The sequence below is a fragment of the Podarcis erhardii genome (assembly GCF_964252035.2).
Source record: "Podarcis erhardii genome assembly, chromosome: 14".
NCBI classification, from domain to species: Eukaryota; Metazoa; Chordata; class Lepidosauria; order Squamata; family Lacertidae; genus Podarcis; species Podarcis erhardii.
The window spans coordinates 45,470,843-45,489,137 of record NC_138503.1 but is presented as its reverse complement, the minus strand read 5'-3'; the positions used below and the strand labels follow the sequence as shown (position 1 = coordinate 45,489,137).

At 44.8% G+C, this 18,295-nt stretch overlaps 1 protein-coding gene across 1 annotated transcript in view; it reads left to right on the top strand.

The window, feature by feature from the left end:
- Nucleotides 1-18,295, top strand: part of MYH16 (myosin heavy chain 16) — a 62,728-nt gene that overhangs the window by 11,104 nt on the left and 33,329 nt on the right. The window contains exons 6-20 of the mRNA XM_081840165.1: nt 65-161; nt 549-641; nt 1,637-1,700; nt 2,570-2,668; nt 3,527-3,630; nt 6,345-6,483; nt 7,703-7,971; nt 9,153-9,323; nt 10,453-10,632; nt 11,330-11,456; nt 12,417-12,478; nt 13,414-13,501; nt 14,730-14,847; nt 16,557-16,677; nt 17,482-17,618. Coding sequence (XP_081696291.1) covers nt 65-161; nt 549-641; nt 1,637-1,700; nt 2,570-2,668; nt 3,527-3,630; nt 6,345-6,483; nt 7,703-7,971; nt 9,153-9,323; nt 10,453-10,632; nt 11,330-11,456; nt 12,417-12,478; nt 13,414-13,501; nt 14,730-14,847; nt 16,557-16,677; nt 17,482-17,618 — 1,869 coding nt within the window. The remainder of the gene's footprint in view (nt 1-64; nt 162-548; nt 642-1,636; nt 1,701-2,569; nt 2,669-3,526; nt 3,631-6,344; nt 6,484-7,702; nt 7,972-9,152; nt 9,324-10,452; nt 10,633-11,329; nt 11,457-12,416; nt 12,479-13,413; nt 13,502-14,729; nt 14,848-16,556; nt 16,678-17,481; nt 17,619-18,295) is intronic.

The window sequence follows — 18,295 nt, the reverse complement described above, 5'->3', positions numbered from 1 at the left end:
TGATGGATACTTTTCAACTTTGTGGTCCTGATTTCTCCTCCTTTATCTCCTCTTTCACATGTAGTGGAGAATCCGGAGCTGGCAAGACTGAAAATACAAAGAAAGTTATTCAGTACTTTGCCAACATCGGTGGTACTGGCAAGGCCTCTACCGATTCGAAGGTAAGAGGTTTTTCTTTTAGTAGAATGAACTGGGGACTGTTGTCTTTTCTCTCTCTTTCTTTTTCAAATTTTAATCTTTATTGATTTTAGATATTAAATCCCTCCACCGCAAAACAACAAAAAAGAAAACAAATCACCTCACATACAAATAATTTTTTTTTATATAGAAAATAAGATTCTTCCATATAATTGTGACTTCCGTCATCCTCAATATGGGTCCATCATTACCTTGTTGACTTCATATTTGCATATTTTAAAACTTATCGTTAATTGTCCATATTCTTGGTAGAGTATTTCGTTGCAGAAGTTATGTTGTTACTACAATTGATTCCTCCTTTTAAACCACCATCTCAAGGTGATTTACACATTTTTGTTTGTCTCGGCCAGGGGTCCCTGGAAGATCAAATCATCCAGGCTAACCCTGTACTGGAAGCCTTTGGAAATGCCAAAACAACGAGGAACAACAATTCTTCCCGCTTTGTAAGTACGAGAATCCGAAAATATTTTGAACCCTTGTCCCCTCCTTATTATGCACTGATTCAAGATCACCAGTGTCAAAGCAATGATTCTTCAACGTCAACTTTGTTGGACTGGTCATGTTGTGCAGATGCCTGATGATCGTCTTCCAAAGCAACTATTCTATTCCGAACTTAAAAATGGAAAGCGTAATGCTGGTGGTCAACTAATGAGGTTTAAAGACTGTTTCAAGGCAAATCTTAAAAAAAAAAGTAGCATAAACACCAACAATTGGGAATCACTTGCCTGCGAGTGCTCCAATTGGGGAACAGCCTTTACCAAAGGTGTCATGGGCTCTGAAGACGCTCAAACTCAGGATACAAGGGAGAAACGTGCTAAGAAGAAGGCACGCTTGACAAATTCACACCATGACCAACTCCCGCCCGGAAACCTATGTCCCCACTGTGGAAGGATGTGTGGATCTAGAATTGGCCTCCAGTCACTTATGGACTCACTGTTAAAACCATGTTTATGGAAGACAATCTTACTCGGCTACAAGGGATCGCCAAAGAAGAAGATGATGCACTGATTCACACACGCATACTTGCTTGGTCTTCAACTAATGACCTATCGCTTGTTGACCCTCAGTTGTCTACACTGAAGATGATTGTATCACTTTATGAGGTGATAAAAATTATTTCACCCTTTGCTGGCTGGGGCTGATGGCAGTTGCAGCCCAAAATGTCCAGAGGGCACCAGGTTCAGGAAGCTGACATTTTTCTTGGACCAAGAAAAACTAAATGAAGCAACTATGAGCTCAGCAGACCTGCGTCATTTAATTTGTAACTTCCTGTTAGCACCGTCACCAAGTGTTGGGGCTTGGCAGGTCTCCACTAGAAAGGCATTCCACAAGGAAGGCACCACCACTGAAAAGATCATGCACTTGTACTGTTTAATCTTTCCTGGGTAAAGATATTGCCATCTCCATTAACTGATTTGCCTCTTGTTCTTCATCCCAGGGTAAATTCATCCGAATCCACTTTGGCAGCACAGGAAAACTGGCTGGAGCTGACATTGAGAGTTGTAAGTATCCAAGTTCAGCTAATCTCAACCCCGAAATCCATTTTAGGTGGAATTTGGCAGTAACCTGTTTACTCAGGCAGTGTATGTGTCTAAAATAAAAAGTTGATTGGACATAAGCAAATGTGCACATATTTAATCAATTGCCCTAATTAGGGAAGCTTTTAATATTTGATGAATTATTGTATTTTAATATGTTGTTGGAAGCTGCCCAGAGTGGCTGGGGAAACCCAGCCAGATGGGTGGGGTATAAATAATAATAATAATAATAATAATAATAATAATAATAATACTTTAATGTATAATAATTTAATGTATTAATGGAAAATAATAATAATAATTTATAATAATTATAATTTAATGTATTAATGGAAAATCATTTGAGTAACTGACCAGATTTTTTAAAAATAAACTTGGTGACGGTGCTAACAGGAAGTTACAAATTAAATGACGCAGGTCTGCTGAGCTCATAGTTGTTTCATTTAGTTTTTCTTGGTCCAAGATTTTGATTCCCTGGAGTCAGAATTTAATGTTGCTTGTGCGTGGCATTGCAGTTCAATTAAGTCACATCAGAGCAACAGAGCTGACTTCCGAAGTGTTTGGATACCGTCTACAGCAGTGGTGTCCAAACATTTTTCAAAGAGGGCCAGATTTGATGAAGTGAAGGGCTGTGAGGGCCGACCAAAGGGCCAACTGACCTTTTTTTAGGATTGAAGTTGCTGAGGGTTTTTTAAAGGATTTTACCCCAGGAAATAAACTGCCACAGGGGCCAGATTAAACTGACCAGAGGGCTGGATTAGACCCCTGAACCAGAATTTGGACATGCCTGGTCTACAGTATCAGCTTAAACCTGGGTATACTTTGTTTTTCAGATCTCCTAGAGAAATCTCGGGTCATCTCTCAGCAACCCGCTGAAAGGGGCTATCACATCTTCTACCAGCTCCTCTCCAATAAGAAGCCAGATCTTGTTTGTATGAAACTTTCCCCTGTGTATTGGCGGGGGGGGGGGCTGCAAGAACTGGGGCTGAGGGACAAATTCAGTTTCCATTTAATGCCAAATCTATCATTCACACATTCTAAAACAAATTTGTGAACTGAAACACAGCCATCCTTCTAGATTCTCCCTTTTCGGAATTTTGTAACGCAGTTCTCCAATGAAACAATGTTTATAAAAATGCATTGGTTAGCAGAAAGCATACATAAAAAAATCAATGTATTAGTAAGAGAAATCGGGATTTTTAAAGAAAATAAAATGGCCTATAGCTGCAGAAATGTGGAGAACTGAATTTAAGGTGGGAAAAAATGAGAAATGGAGAGAAGTGAAATTGACAGATCCCTTCTTCCTTACCTAGGAGCAAGCCCCTTTTTAAATGGTGGGACTTGCTCCTGAGAAGGCATGGGTATGGATTACACCAGTGCTTTTTTTCTGGGGGGACGTATACCCCTAAACATTTTTTACTTTTGTACATTTACTGTATTTATTTTTCCCAATTTGAACTCTAAAATGATGATTTTCTTGAGTCAAAATGAGAGTAACTCTAAACATTTTTTAGGGGGAGAAAGCACTAGTTTACACCATTAGGATGCTTTTATACTAGATGGTCTGGATGAAATCTTCATGGGAAGATGCTTTGTAAGAACTGGATTTTAGCATGAAGCAAAGCACAAATTTGAGAAGGGGAAAAATGAGAAGCCGAGGCAAGTGAGATGGGCAGGTCCTTCTGTCCGTAGCAAGAACAGAATGCTGAGCTAGCTATCGGGGCTGATTCAGCAGAGTTCTTAAAAAAGGACCGCAGTTTCTGCATCCTGACATTCCTTTTATGTGACAGCATCCTTGCTTTGTGTGCCGGACCCCAAGGAGTACCACTGGACAAGCCAAGGAGTCACGATTGTTGACAACATGGACGACGGAGAGGAACTGCTTCTCACAGATGTAAGTTTGCAAAGGCAGCACCTGTTGCATTTTATCCACCCCCTGCCCCCCCCACTTTTGAGTGTTTTATTGATCGAAAACTTTATAACAGAAGTGTACAATAGATATTATTGCAGCAGCTAGACTGGTGACTGGGGTGTGGCCACCGAGACCACATAACACCAGTCCTGAAAGACCTACATTGGCTCCCAGTAAGTTTCCGAGCACAATTCAAAGTGTTGGTGCCGACCTTTCAAGCCCTAAACGGCCTCAGTCCTGTATACCTGAAGGAGCGTCTCCACCCCCATCATTCTGCCCGGACGCTGAGGTCCAGCTCTGAGGGCCTTCTGGCGGTTCCCTCATTGCAAGAAACCAAGCTACAGGGCACCAGGCAGAGGGCCTTCTCGGTAGTGGCACCCGCCCTGTGGAATGCCCTCCCATCAGATGTTAAAGAGATAAACAACTACCTGACATTTAGAAATCTGAAGGCAGCCTTGTTCAGGGAAGTTTTTAATGTGTGACATTTTAATGTATTTTTAATCTTTGTTGGAAGCCGCCCAGAGTGGCTGGGGAAACCCAGCCAGATAGGCAGGGTACAAATAATAAATTACTATTACTATTACTATATTATAGACAAAATGAGAAATACAAAATAAACAGTTCTTCATTCTTTAACTAATGCACGCTTTGTACATCCATTTGTGATTAAATTTTTCAAGACCACCGATCTTCCCCTTGCATTCCCGAATTACTGGTAAATTCCTTAAATACGCACTTAAACTTTATTTTCTCCATATTATTTGACTTACCATAAATTTTATTTTTTACAGTTACCCTATTGACACACCGAAGCTCAGTCAAAACCTGCCAACGAATTGACATTCTGACAATGTTCTTTTACATAAACTCTGTATATAACCCACTCTCTGGAAAAAAAATATGGCTGTAACATCTCTTAGCCTTGCTGATAATCTCGCCAGTTCGGCATACTCTCTTATTTTATTTTGCCAGTCTGTTTTAGATGGGGTATCCTCTCCCTTCCAACCTTTTGTGATTAGAATTCTGGCAGTGACTGTAACATACGTAAGGACTCTCCTGTATTTTGGGGGGATTTCATTTCCCATAATTCCTAGCAGGAAGGCTTCAAGTTTTTTTTAAGGGAAGGAGCATTTGAACATTTTCTTAAGCTCGTTGTAAATCATTTCCCAATTGAGCACCTGTTGTATTTTGGGTGTAGGAGGGAAATGGCAGCAAAAGATGGCAGCCTAAGGGCTATAAGCACAGCTTGGCAGTCTTTAGCCTCGCTCAGATACGTTAAGGAAATGAGAGGGCAAGGGAGGGGAGTGTAATCAAGTCCACATAGGAAACTGTCTCATACTGAATCAGATTACTATTGCATATGTTAATATTGTGCATCTTGTAGCAACCAGATGGATAAAAACTGGCTCTCTCTTTTTGGAATGAAGCATTTCCCAAGACCTGTTAGATATTATTCAGAAACTTTCCTTGCGGAACTTTCTTCAAAACAGAACAAAAGCACCAAAGCTACACCCAAATCACTCCATAAAACATATTCTTACCCAATCATAGGCTCAGCATCTTCTTAGGAATAAAATAACATATAATCAGAGTTGACAAACATAGCGCTCTCTCTCTCTCTCTCTCTCTCTCTCTCTCTCTCTCTCACACACACACACACACACACACACACACACACCTGCATTCCAGCCCCAAGGCTATTGAGCTCCTGGAAAGGCATCTTACTCCCGCAGAGCCTGGGAACAAAAACTAACAGCAACTATCTTTCAAAGTGGAGATTTGCAATTCAATACCTTAATCACCTGATCTAAAGTTAAACACTCAAGTGTTAGCGAGCAGAGAACAGCAACAGTTAATTATCAGGCCACAAAGGAGCTCAGAGAGCCCTTTTGGCTCTTCCTTAGCTTCAATGGAATCTTCCAGTTAAACCCTTTCAGCAATACAGATGGGCATTCTTCATTTCAGTGTCAATTAAGCAATTATACTTAACAATCACTGGTCCACATACCTAGGCATTGTTTACACCCACAGTATCCAACCTTTTTAGACTCACAACCCACCTTTAACCCAAGCATGCATGGGGGGGGACTTATTATTTCCCCCCTCCTCCTCCCTTTGTCTCCTATTGTTGCTGCTGCAGACCACCTTAGATCAGGATGCCACCATTTGAGGCTCTTGACTGAGCCACCAGTCAAAGACCAGTGGTCTACACTGATCCAGGTTCTCAGGCAGGAGTCTTTGCCAGGCCTACCTGGGAATGCTAGGGATGAAACCTGGGATCTTCTGCATATAGAGGAGATGCTCTAGAACAGCGGTTCTCAACCTGTGGGTCCCCAGATGTTGTTGAACTACAACTCCCATCACCCCTAGCTAGCAACCCCAGAGCTCAGGGATGATGGGAGTTGTAGTCCAACAACATCTAGGGACCCACAAGTTGAGAAAGGCTGCTCTAGAATGAAGCTAGAATCTCTACCTATTTATTTTCCCAGAAGCAAACGAGAATGTTTCTTTTCAACATGCCTCCAGAAGTTGAGGGGTTTTAAGCTTAATTATTCCAGTTTCGATGGTGGTAGTGATTGAACTGCTGGCTGTAATATCTAAATTGGAGCGGGTGTGTGTGTGTGTGTGGAGTGCTTTGACACCTATTGAGAAACGGTACACAAGGTTTGTAAATGATAATGATTCCTCTCTTCCAGGTGGCCTTTGATGTCCTAGGCTTCACTCAAGAAGAGAAGATAAGCGTTTATAAGCTGACTGGAGGCATAATGCACTTCGGCAACATGAAATTCAAGCAGAAGCCAAGAGAGGAGCAGGCAGAAGTTGACACCGCTGAAGGTAACAGAGCGGGGAGGAGCAGCAGGAACCAAGTGGCCATCGGAATGGGGAACCCTTGGCCTTCCAGTTGTTGCGGGACTACAACTCCCATCGTCCCTGGCCGTTGGCCGTAGTGCCTTGGGCTGATGGAATTTGAGTTCAACAACATCTCAAGTGCCACACCCTCCCCAACTAAATAAGGGATGCTGGTCAAATCTCAAATTCAAAGGAATTCACTGTTTTGCAACTCAAAGTGTTGACATTATGTAAAATAATGGACAATGCAGAACTGGCAAAATTAAGAGAATCTGATGATGATTGTTTTGTGGAAGAATGGAAGCCTTTTTTGGACTACTTTGGGTTTGAGCTATGAGCCACATAAGTAATTACAGTGGTACCTCTGTTTTTGAACGTAATCCGTTCCGGAAGACCATTCGAGTTTTGAAACGTTCAAAAACCAAAAATTCAATAGCTGACAGCTAGGCCTCAGGATCTTGCACTCAGCTGTGTGGAATGTTCGACTTCTGAGGCATGTTCAAAAACCAAAGCGCTTACTTCCGGGTTTACAGTGTTCGGAAACTGAAATGTTCGTCAACGGAGATGTTCAAAAACCTAGGTACCACTGTAGATTATAGTATTGTGGTTATGATTTTAACAGGCAGAAGATAGGGAGAAGCAGAAGTGGAGAAACAGCAACAACAAGTGGAAAATGGGGTGGGAAGTTGATAAAATATGAGGGGGGGGGAATTGTTTGTTGGATTGTAGATGTTAAACTTAATAAAATATAATTTTTAAGAATGTAGTTTAAAACCTTAATTAAACATGTGGTTAATGGCTTATTCACATTTCCGTTTGCTCTGCCTCTTCCCTCAGGAAAGCCCACAGTTTAGTGCTGAATCTGAACGAACAGCCCTTGGGTTTTCTGTGGATTGTTGTTTGCTCTGATTTAGCACTAAAGAGTGAATTTTCTGGGGGAAAGCAATGGGGCAAAGACAAAACCACTTGGACCCGTGCTATCTAGGGGTGGGGGAAGTGGAAGTATGAAAAAGCCCTTAGCCCCAATGGACTTACTCCTGCGCAGACAGGCACAGACTGTGCTTGTGTTGCCCTTTCTGCAACAGCGGCCTAGCAGAACTTGCAGAAATGGTTGTGGTTTCCTTGTCTGAGGAAACGGGGGCCTTCGTCATGGCCAGCAGTTTGCTCCCCTTCCAATTAATCTGTGCCTTTGGTCTTTTGGCAGTGGCCGACAAAGTCGCCCACCTCATGGCTCTCAACTCCGGGGAACTCCAGAAGGGCATCACCCGGCCCCGGGTGAAAGTGGGCAACGAGTTTGTGCAGAAGGGGCAGAACATGGACCAGTGCCACAACTCCGTTGGTGCCCTGGGCAAAGCCGTCTATGACAAGATGTTCAAGTGGCTAGTCGTCAGGATCAACAAGACCCTGGACACCAAGATGCAAAGGCAGTTCTTTATCGGAGTGCTGGATATCGCTGGCTTTGAAATCTTTGAGGTACAAGGAAACTAGGAACAGCTCTAGCGGGAGGGTTGCAGGTGGGCTCTGCAACAAAATGTTGCAGTTTAGATATCTCCTATTCAGTTTTCCAGCCACCCCTACTGTCAGGATACTCCATTCCACTGCTCTTCCCACCCTGGTCTTCTTGTTTTTCCATCCCAACCTATTCGTGGCATTCCTTGTGCTGCTTTTGTCCTTTAAATATATTTTTTGGGTACTTTTGCAGACCTTGGGGTTTTCCTGGCATGCTATGGGGTTTTAGGAATGCAGGGAACTTCCTTTTACCAGCTCAGACCCATATCTGTCAAATGTGCACATTCAGAAGAGAACCAAAACATAGAGCCATCCTTCTAAATCGGCTCTTCCCTGAATTTTACAGTGTAGTCCTCCAGCCAATGTTCAGAAAATGCCCAGTTCTCCACCCAGAGCTACAATTCCCAGGGTTCCCATGGATTGAATGTGAAACAGCAGTTCTGCGAAGCGAATAGGGGCTTCCCAGCCACTCTCAGTGCCCTTAGCTAACTAAGCTTCTCAGGATTATTTCCGGGGACGCCACAACTGTTTAAAGTGGTATGGTACTGCTTTAAATGTTACAGTGCAGATAGCACCCAAGGCTTTCCTGTTTCAGCATGGATTGTGAGATTGTTTACTGTTTCTAGGATGAATTTCCATAGTTCTTATCCTTTGAATCCTTAAAAAAAAATATGTACGACACTTAGAAATTATTACTATTAAGCAGTATATCAATTCCAGATAGATAGATTAAAAACCCCTTCCAGACTGTCAGTGTTTACATGGAGATGGACCGATAGTGACCCACTGCAGAGATCAGTTGCTTGCCTCTCCAAGTCCTCACAATGCCTTTTACCTTCCCACCGGATTGGTACCTATTTATCTACTTGCACTTTGACGTGCTTTTGAACTGCTAGGTTGGCAGGAGCAGGGACCGAGCAACGGGAGCTCACCCCGTCGCAGGGATTCGAACCGCCGACCTTCTGATCGGCAAGTCCTAGGCTCTGTGGTTTAACCCACAGCGCCACCCGCGCTGGCTGGTGAAGTTCCCTGCACTTCACTGCCCCCCTCTGGCATGTCAGACTCCTGCCCCCTTTCCCATGGCGGACACTCGCCCGCATCCTGCCAGCCCCTCACACAGACCTTTGTTTCTATTCCCTTTGCAGTTCAACAGCTTTGAGCAGCTCTGCATCAACTTCACCAACGAGAAGCTGCAGCAGTTCTTCAACCACCACATGTTTGTGCTGGAGCAGGAGGAGTACAAGCGAGAAGGGATCGACTGGGTCTTCATCGACTTTGGTTTGGATCTGCAGGCTTGCATTGAGCTCCTGGAAAAGGTGAGTGTTAAGTTGTGGGTGAACATATCAGACGACACAGCGATTCTTCAAACAGCTCTTGTTTATTCACAGGCCAGGACAGAACTGAGCTGAAGGGCTCAGTCAGCCTGCTTATATAGAGCTCCAGTACCACATTACTGTAACAACTTTCTAAAACCATCCAATCACTGAACGTCAGTTTCGATTCTTCATTTGCATAACTATCTACAGTATCCCCCTGCTGGCCCAGGGTGAGAACTTCAGTACATAACAGTGGGCCCCTCTCGCCAGTCTGCAGAATGGCCGGCCTCTGGTGGCTTAGCAGAGCCGGCCCAGCCGTGAGGCAAGTGAGGCCGCTGGTTCAGGCGGCAGAACTCGCCCCCTCAGGCAGCACACCCGTGGAGGCCCCACCTGCCCCGCTGCCTCCACCAGCAACTGAGAAGTGCCGCCGCCATCACCGCCAATTTGAGGCAAGATGGCGGCCATTTTGGATGAGATTTCACCCCAAATTGTCACGATCTTGCCCCAAATGGGCACTGATGGCGATGATCCTTCACCAGCTTTGGGTGGGACAAGGCATGGCAGCAAGGCAAAGCAGTTCTTTCTGTTTCACCTCAACCCTGCGGCTTAGCCTGCTGAGGTAGTGCTGTCTGAGCAGATTCTTAATATTCATCGCTCCCTCCACATGTCCTTATTTTTTGTGCATTCATGATAAATCCCTACTCTGCCTGGACACTGAGGTCCAGCTCTGAGGGCCTTCTGGTGGTTCCCTCACTGCGAGAAGTGAGGTTACAGGGAACCAGGCAGAGATCCTTCTCAGTGGTGGCGCCCGCCCTGTGGAACGCCCTCCCACCAGATGTCAAGGAAATAAAGAACTATCTGACTTTTAGAAGACATCTGAAGGCAGCCCTGTTTAGGGAAGTTTCTAATGTTTGATGTTTTATTCTGTTTTTAATCTGTTGGGAGCCACCCAGAGCCGCTGGGGAAGCCCAGCCGGATGGGCAAGGTTTTATTTATTTATTTATTTATTTATTTATTTATTTATTTATTTATTTATTTATTTTCACTGCTGATTTTGCAAACACCAAGGAGGACTTAATTAAATCCAGGGCTAGAGTGTGTTTTCTTAATGGGTCCTCCTCCTCTCCAGCCCATGGGCATCTTCTCCATCCTTGAAGAGCAGTGTGTGTTCCCCAAGGCAACTGATGCTACCTTCAAGGCTGCCCTCTACGACAATCATCTGGGGAAGTCCCCCAACTTCCTGAAGCCCAAAGGAGGCAAAGGCAAAGGGGCTGAAGCCCACTTTGAGCTGGTGCATTATGCTGGCACCGTGAGTATTATTATTATTATTTAATAAAATTTGTATACTGTTATAAGAATTCTAAGGTCTCAAATCTAGAATAAATGTTCATTAATGTACAAGGCAAACACATAAGTATATGAACCACATGTCTGAAACGAGGCTTGTATCCCAGCAACATCCTGAGGGCACCAGGTTTCGGAAGACAGAGCTAGGTGTTGAGGTCATGTAATTCCTGAGTGCCACCATGCCCACTTTTTCCTCTCCTTGTTGTCAGGAGTTCAGCCTAAACTCGAGTAGGACTCTGGCAGAGACACATGCCTGACTGGCATGTTCCCTCCCTCCTGGTCGATCGTTCAGGAGCTTCATAAGCTTTCTTCAGCCCAAACATCACAGCGACCGATGCCAACCGACACTGGCACACTTAGGGATCCACAGAGTTTGTGCATCATGCGCGTGACAGACCTCAGTAACTCAGCATTTTGGCTAATCTACTTTATTTACATATAAACACACACAGAGCACTGCAACATGGCTCCCTCTCTCTCTAGCTTCAGACAGCAAAGAGAAAAAGGACAAAGGACAATAGTCCCACTTCACAGTAACACAAACATCCTGTCTCCGTCACTTCCCACTCTGTGGAGTCAAAACATACACTGCCATGTGAAAGACAACAATCCCGTGACTGCAATCACGGGGCAGGAATTCTAACACTTTCTTGCTCCAGGTGGGTTACAATATCACCGGGTGGCTGGAGAAGAACAAGGACCCCCTGAATGAAACGGTGGTGGGCTTGTTCCAGAAGTCCGGGATGGCCCTGCTCTGCACTCTCTTCAAAGAAGAGGAGGCCGCAGGTGCGTGAATCTCTTTGCTTGCATTTCCTATCCCAAACCCAGCAAACAACTCCAGTTAGGTTGTCCTGCTCACAACAACCCCACCAGATAAGGTTAGGCTGAGAGAGCGTGACTTGACCAAAGTCTCCCCGGTACGATGTTCCATCCACTATACCTGGTGTACTTCAGATATTGTGGACTGCCACATCCATCAGGCAGTGTGGCGAAGTGGTTAGAGTACTGGATTCAGACCTAAGAGAAAGGAGTTCTAGTCCCCACTCTGCCATGAAGCTTAATGCCTGACTGTCTCTAAGGCTAACCTCCCTGACAGGGTTGTTGTGCTGCTGAGCTATGTGGCCCCTGTCCTTCCTTGACAGACAGTTCAGTCAGTAGAGCACAAGACTCTTAATTTTAGGGTTGTGGGTTCAAGACCACACTGGGCAAAAGATTCTTGCACGGCCAGGGGTGGGCCTAAATGACCCACGCAGTCCCTTCCAACTCTACAATTCTACGATTCTGTCAACTTGGAAATCTGTCTGCCTATGAATGTTGTTGTTGTTGCAAAGTCACATTACCAAAACCCTACCAGAAACATTGTTTCTGCAAGTGCAGTTGTACCTTGAATCCCGAACACCCTGGAACTTGGACGTTTTGATTCCTGAACGATCAAAACCCAGAAGTGATTGTTCCGGTTTGTGAACGTTCTTTTGGAACCCAAATGTTTGATGGGGCTTCCGCAGCTTCTGGTTGGCTGCAGGAGCAGCCAATCAGAAGCCACAATTTGGTTTTCGAACAAATCTGGAATGGATTCCGTTCGACTTCCAAGGTACTGTACTGTACTGTACTGTACTGTACTGAAATGGCCTCCTTAGTAACCCCTCAGCCTCTGAGATGAAAATAGGGAAGCATCCTAGGTTTTGTGTATGCATGAATTTATTTCCATATACACTTGAATCATCTTCAGTTCCATGTTTTCCTCAGCTGGAACAACCAAGAAGCAGAAAAGGGGATCCTCTTTTATGACTGTCTCCAACTTCTATAGGGTAAGTCTCACCTGGTAAGAGAATGTATAAAATTTTATTTTTTACCAACAATCAAAACACAAACAGTGAAAGCCCCCCAGGCGGCTGGTACATGGGGAAACATAATCATTAATAACATACTCAAATCAACCATATGTACAATTTTATATATGTTAACACTCCTCCATCCACAAGGTTTATTTAACTTTTAACATTTTAATTGCCCCAAATTGTTCAAACCTACCCAAATAATGCAATATCTTCTCAAACCAATCCTCCTCTTTCTCACTGACCTTAAACCCTTTCATTCTGTGTATCTTCACAGTTAGATATTCTAAAATTATAATATTATTCTGTTTTTTCCTCCATTGGTTCACCCCTAACTCTTCTGCATTTTTCCAGGTAGTCACTATAACCTGTCTGGCTGCAGTTACCATCAATTTTACCCATTTACATTCCTCTTTTGTTTTTAACTCGGTGCTACTCAGACTAATAAGAACCATTAATTTAGATATTCTCACCTTCCTACCCACAATTCCTGATATTTCACCAATGATTTTACTGGAGAGCCAGTGTGGTGTAGTGGTTAAGAGCGGTGGATTTGTAATCTGGGGAACCGGGTTCGCGTCTCCGCTCCTCCACATGCAGCTGCTGGGTGACCTTGGGCCAGTCACACTTCTCTGAAGTCTCTCAGCCCCACTCACCTCACAGAGTGTTTGTTGTGGGGGAGGAAGGGAAAGGAGATTCTGAGCCGCTTTGAGACTCCTTAGGGTAGTGATAAAGTGGGATATCAAATCCAAACTCTTCTTCTTCTTCTTCTTCTTTTTTGGGTGTAAACCACCTTGAGGTGCCTTCTTCTTCTTTGCAATCAAGCAGTGTATAAATTTTAAGAAATGAATGCAATATTCTCCCCCCACCTGACTACCCCCCCATTCCATTTCCTCTTCCTGTTTCAGGAGCAGCTGAACAAGCTGATGACCACCTTGCACAGCACAGCCCCTCATTTCGTCCGCTGCATCGTTCCAAATGAGTTCAAGCAGTCCGGTACGGAGCTTTGCTGTTCTTCTTTCCCTTTTAAAAATTGTAAATATAAAAAAGGTATATAAGGTAAAGGTAAAGGGACCCCTGACCATTAGGTCCAGTCGTGGTGGACTCTGGGGTTGTGGCGCTCATCTCGCTTTATTGACCGAGGGAGCCGGTGTACAGCTTCTGGGTCATGTGGCCAGCATGACTCAGACGCTTCTGGCGAACCAGAGCAGCGCACGGAAACACTGTTTACCTTCCCGCTGGAGCGGTACCTATTCATCTACTTGCACTTTGATGTGCTTTCGAACTGCTAGGTTGGCAGGAGCTGGGACTGAGCTCACCCCGTCGCAGGGATTCGAACCACCGACCTTCTGATCAGCAAGCCCTAGGCTCTGTGGTTTAGCCCACAGCACCACCAGCGTCCCATAGGTATATAAGGAGGGCTGGTTAAATAACCATTCAGCACTCCGTAAATAACAAACAAAAGAGGAAGAGGGAAGTCATCGGTACTAGGCCAGATAATTTTTTTAATTCATTTATTTTATCATACTTCTGTACTGCTTGCATTCCAAGGAATGTCACAAAGCAGTTTAAAATGCATTCTAAACCAATCCCACAGTCTAACAGGGCAAGAAGAAGTCCGGTCCTAATTTTCTAGGAAAGCCCGAGAAAACAAAAAAGCAGTTACTAAAATAATGAATAAGGGCATGCATCCTCTTCCATTTTTTTTTCTTTCCAGAAAGATGCGGCAGCTATCCATTCCTATCAGACACATGGCCCTTTCTTGCACAGATATAATGGTTGTTTAGAATTTGTGGTGCTGCTGTTATGAATGAGTTAAGTTGACTTATTCATATCAGCAGCACCCCGAATTCTAAACAACCATTTGGGCAGAAGAGGAGACATTATTTCCCCCCCCCCCCCGTGTTGTCCCAGTTGACTTGGGAGGGAGGGTCATTTGACTGCATTCAGGCTGAAACGTCTTGTTCCATGGAGCATCGTCCACTTGGCTTGGTGAACTGCCACGGAAAGCAAAGCATCCAAAAGACTGGCTTGCGGAGGCTCTGATTCTAGACCCTTTCTCTCCTGTGCTCCACCATTTGCTTGAGCGCCTCTTCTTTAGTTTTCAAGGTAGCATCCTAATTTGCTCAACCCTGACTGAGCCAGCCTCGTTCAAGCAACAGCCCCGCAGCAGTTTTTGCTCTTGCAGCCGTGAAATGGAAACGTTGTGCTCTGTCTTTTGCAGGTGTGGTGGATGCGCACCTGATTTTGCACCAGCTGGCCTGTAATGGCGTTTTGGAAGGTATCCGTATTTGCCGGAAAGGTTTCCCCAACAGGTTGCAGTACCCTGAGTTCAAGCAAAGGTGAATATAATCATCAACACACCATGCATTTTTAGGATGGGGGGTGGAATGCCTGTTTCTCTGCTGGTATTGATGAGCTACAACCCCACCTGGCCTGGTCATTGGCCATGTTGGCTGGAACTGCCAGTTAGATGATGAACAACCAGACTGATCAAAATTCTCCTCCAGCCCCAGCAGAGCTACAGATGAAGTGTTTGTTGCACCCATTTCTCAGTAGTAGCTGCTAAGGGGGTCAGGTGTCATGGACCGATTGGACGCAGAGGAATGTTGGGAGGAATCAGCTGGTGAACCCCCAGGGGGGAAAGGTTCAGAGCCAGGAGAGGGGTGGTGGGACGACGAGGATTGGTCAGAGGGAGGAGAGAGAGAAGCTAAGGAGGAGGGGGTGTTGGAAGCTGATGAGGTAACAGGCTTTAGTGAGCAGGGAGAACCTGTGGCAGAGAGAAGGCCAGAAACAGAGGCAGAAGCTGAAGCAGGAGAGAAGGGAGGCCAAGAAGCAGAGATGAGTCAGGCTGGTGAAGAGTCTTGAGTGTCTCCTCCTCCTGCTGCAACAAGCTCCCCTCCGTCCTGGTCTCCAATAATAATAATAATAATAATAATAATAATAATAATAATAATAATAATACTTTTATATTTATATACTGCCCATCTGGCTGGGTTGCCCCAGCCACTCTGGGTGGCTTCCAACACAGAATAAGAATAAGAATAAGAATAAGAACATCAAACATTAATAGTAACCATCAGATACTATACGAAAAGTCACAGTAACTTTAAAATAAGCAACTTATATCAGATAAAGCAATATTCGACAATCCTTTAGAATCCAACAGCAAAGGGTAAAATTAAGCATCAGGAAATAATAATTAAACAGTTTATACTTACCAATTATAATAAAGAGTTACTAATTTATAATCAATAACATAACAGCAAATCACAATGCATAAAATACCACAAAACATACAAAACCATGCAAAAGGATCAGATTGAGAAGCCAGGGCACGCACCCCATAAAATTATCTTTAAAAGCTATCTCTGAGCTACTCTCTTCCCAGCTGCTTCTCAAAGTCATGGTCTGGGGCTGGAGGGTGGGGCAAGGCAGGAGGAAAAGACATTGCCGGCAGAAAGTCTCTCAAACCTCAGAAGAGGCCTGAAGAGGGTGGTGGAGAGATTGGTGGTGTGCAGGCTCCTTGGGGGGAAACCTGGAAAGATGGGAACTTAGGCATCTGTGGGGGACCTTCAGTCTCTGCAGCTGCTACATAGGAGCAAATCTTAGCTGCTGTGCTCATTTGGCCTGATACTCCTGTGTTGATGCTGTTTTGGCTAATAAACTCCTCCTTGCTCCGTGTGATTTCCTGCTGGCTTGGTTCTGCCAGAAGGAGAGGCATTGTGGCTCTCCAAGCATCCGAACCCAGCCAAACATACCACGAAAGACAAGAGGGGGCTGTGGAAACTCAGTCTGGTGAGATGCATGGCAGCAGAATTCATCCCATGTCCTGCCATGATGCACTCCACACCTTATCCCTCCTCTCTCGATTAGCTCCCGTGATTGGCTGGGTTGGAGAGCTGGCAGAGCAAGGCTGGTGCCCATCTGTGTTGCCTTACTGGCTTTTACTCTCCCCCATCACTTTGCTTAGCTGTTCTGTGGCCCACCAGCCACCAGACTGTGGTTCTTGAAAGAGTCTCAGTGGCCGCTTGTGTCTTTCTCTTGTCAGGTACCAGGTGCTGAACCCCAACGTGATCCCTCAGGGATTCGTGGACAACAAGAAGGCCTCAGAACTTCTCCTGGGATCTCTGGACCTGGGAGAGAATGAGTACAAAATTGGGCATACGAAGGTACAGCAAGCTTCAGTGTGGCCTTACTTTTCCCCTTCCTTCCTTCCTTCCTTCCTTCCTTCCTTCCTTCCTTCCTTCCTTCCTTTCTTTCTTTCTTTCTTTCTTTCTTTCTTTCTTTCTTTCTTTCTTTCTTTCTTGGTTTTCACATATTACATTACAATACAGATATACCAAAGCCAAAGCCAACACCATTTCCTCTCCATCCCCTCATAAATTTACATTTATATTTCCTCAATCCATCATATTTTTCTTTTCTCCTTCCTCCCACTCCCCTCCGCCCCCACTCGATTTCTTCCACATTATACAATTTACAATAATCGTAGCATTCTACAATCGTCTCAGATCATCTGTATATTCTTATTATCTTTCATTACTAATTTTTCTTTCATCCAGCACTTCACATTCTAATCTAGACATATTAGCGTATCGTTTTTTGAGCAATCTTTTGCCGTATATTCATCAACACATTTCCACTCCTTTTTTAATTTTTGATTCGACTGATTTCTTATTATAGCAGTTAATTTTGACAAAATTAAATATTCATTTAGTTTACAAATCCTTTCCTCCTTTGTGGGTATAGCTTGTGACTTCCACCTAGCAGCAATCACTGTTGTAGCAGCCTTACTGTTCCCTTTGAGGGGAGCTGTCCCCCCCCCCGTCCCCCCCGTTCATGGCTTCTTGTAGAAGAAGTGATCTCTGTATCCTTCGACAATCATATGTGAAACAGAGCTTTGCGGGGTGAGCTGGCTGTGCGATCGTTCTCCTGCCAGTGTCTTGATGGGCGTCTGCTCCTTGCTTTCAAAGGTCTTCTTCCGCGCTGGAATCTTGGCCAAGCTGGAAGACATGCGAGACGAGCGTTTGGCAAAGATCATGACCATGCTGCAGTGCCGGGGCCGGGGCTTCCTGATGAGGATTGAGTTCAAGAAGATGCTGGACAGGAGGTATAATAATAATAATAATAATAATAATAATTTACTATTTGTACCCCGCCCATCTGGCTGGGTTTCCCCAGCCACTCTGGGCAGCTTCCAACAAAGATTAAAAATACATCAAAATGTCACACATTAAAAACTTCCCTGAACAAGGCTGCCTTCAGATGTTTTCTAAATGTCAGGTAGTTGTTTATCTCTTTGACATCTGATGGGAGGGCGTTCCACAGGGCGGGTGCCACCACCGAGAAGGCCCTCTGCCTGGTTCCCTGTAACCTCACTTCTCGCAGTGAGGGAACCGCCAGAAGGCCCTCGGCGCTGGATCTCAGTGTCCGGGCTGAACGATGGGGGTGGAGACGCTCCTTCAGGTATACAGGACCGAGGCTGTTTAATGGTCAGTACCAACACTTTGAATTGTGCTTGGAAATGTACTGGCAGCCAATGTAGGTCTTTCAGGACCTGTGTTATGTGGTCTCAGCGGTCGCTCCCAGTCACCAGTCTAGCTGCCACATTTTGGATTAGTTGTGGTTTCTGGGTCACCTTCAAAGGTAGCCCCACGTAGAGCGCATTGCAGTAGTCCAAGCGGGAGATAACCAGAGCATGCACCACTCTGGTAGTGCTTCCCTTGCCCTCTGTATCAGCCCTTTGCTTCTTGGGAGAAACCCTTGTAGCTTGTGGTGCTGGGCCTG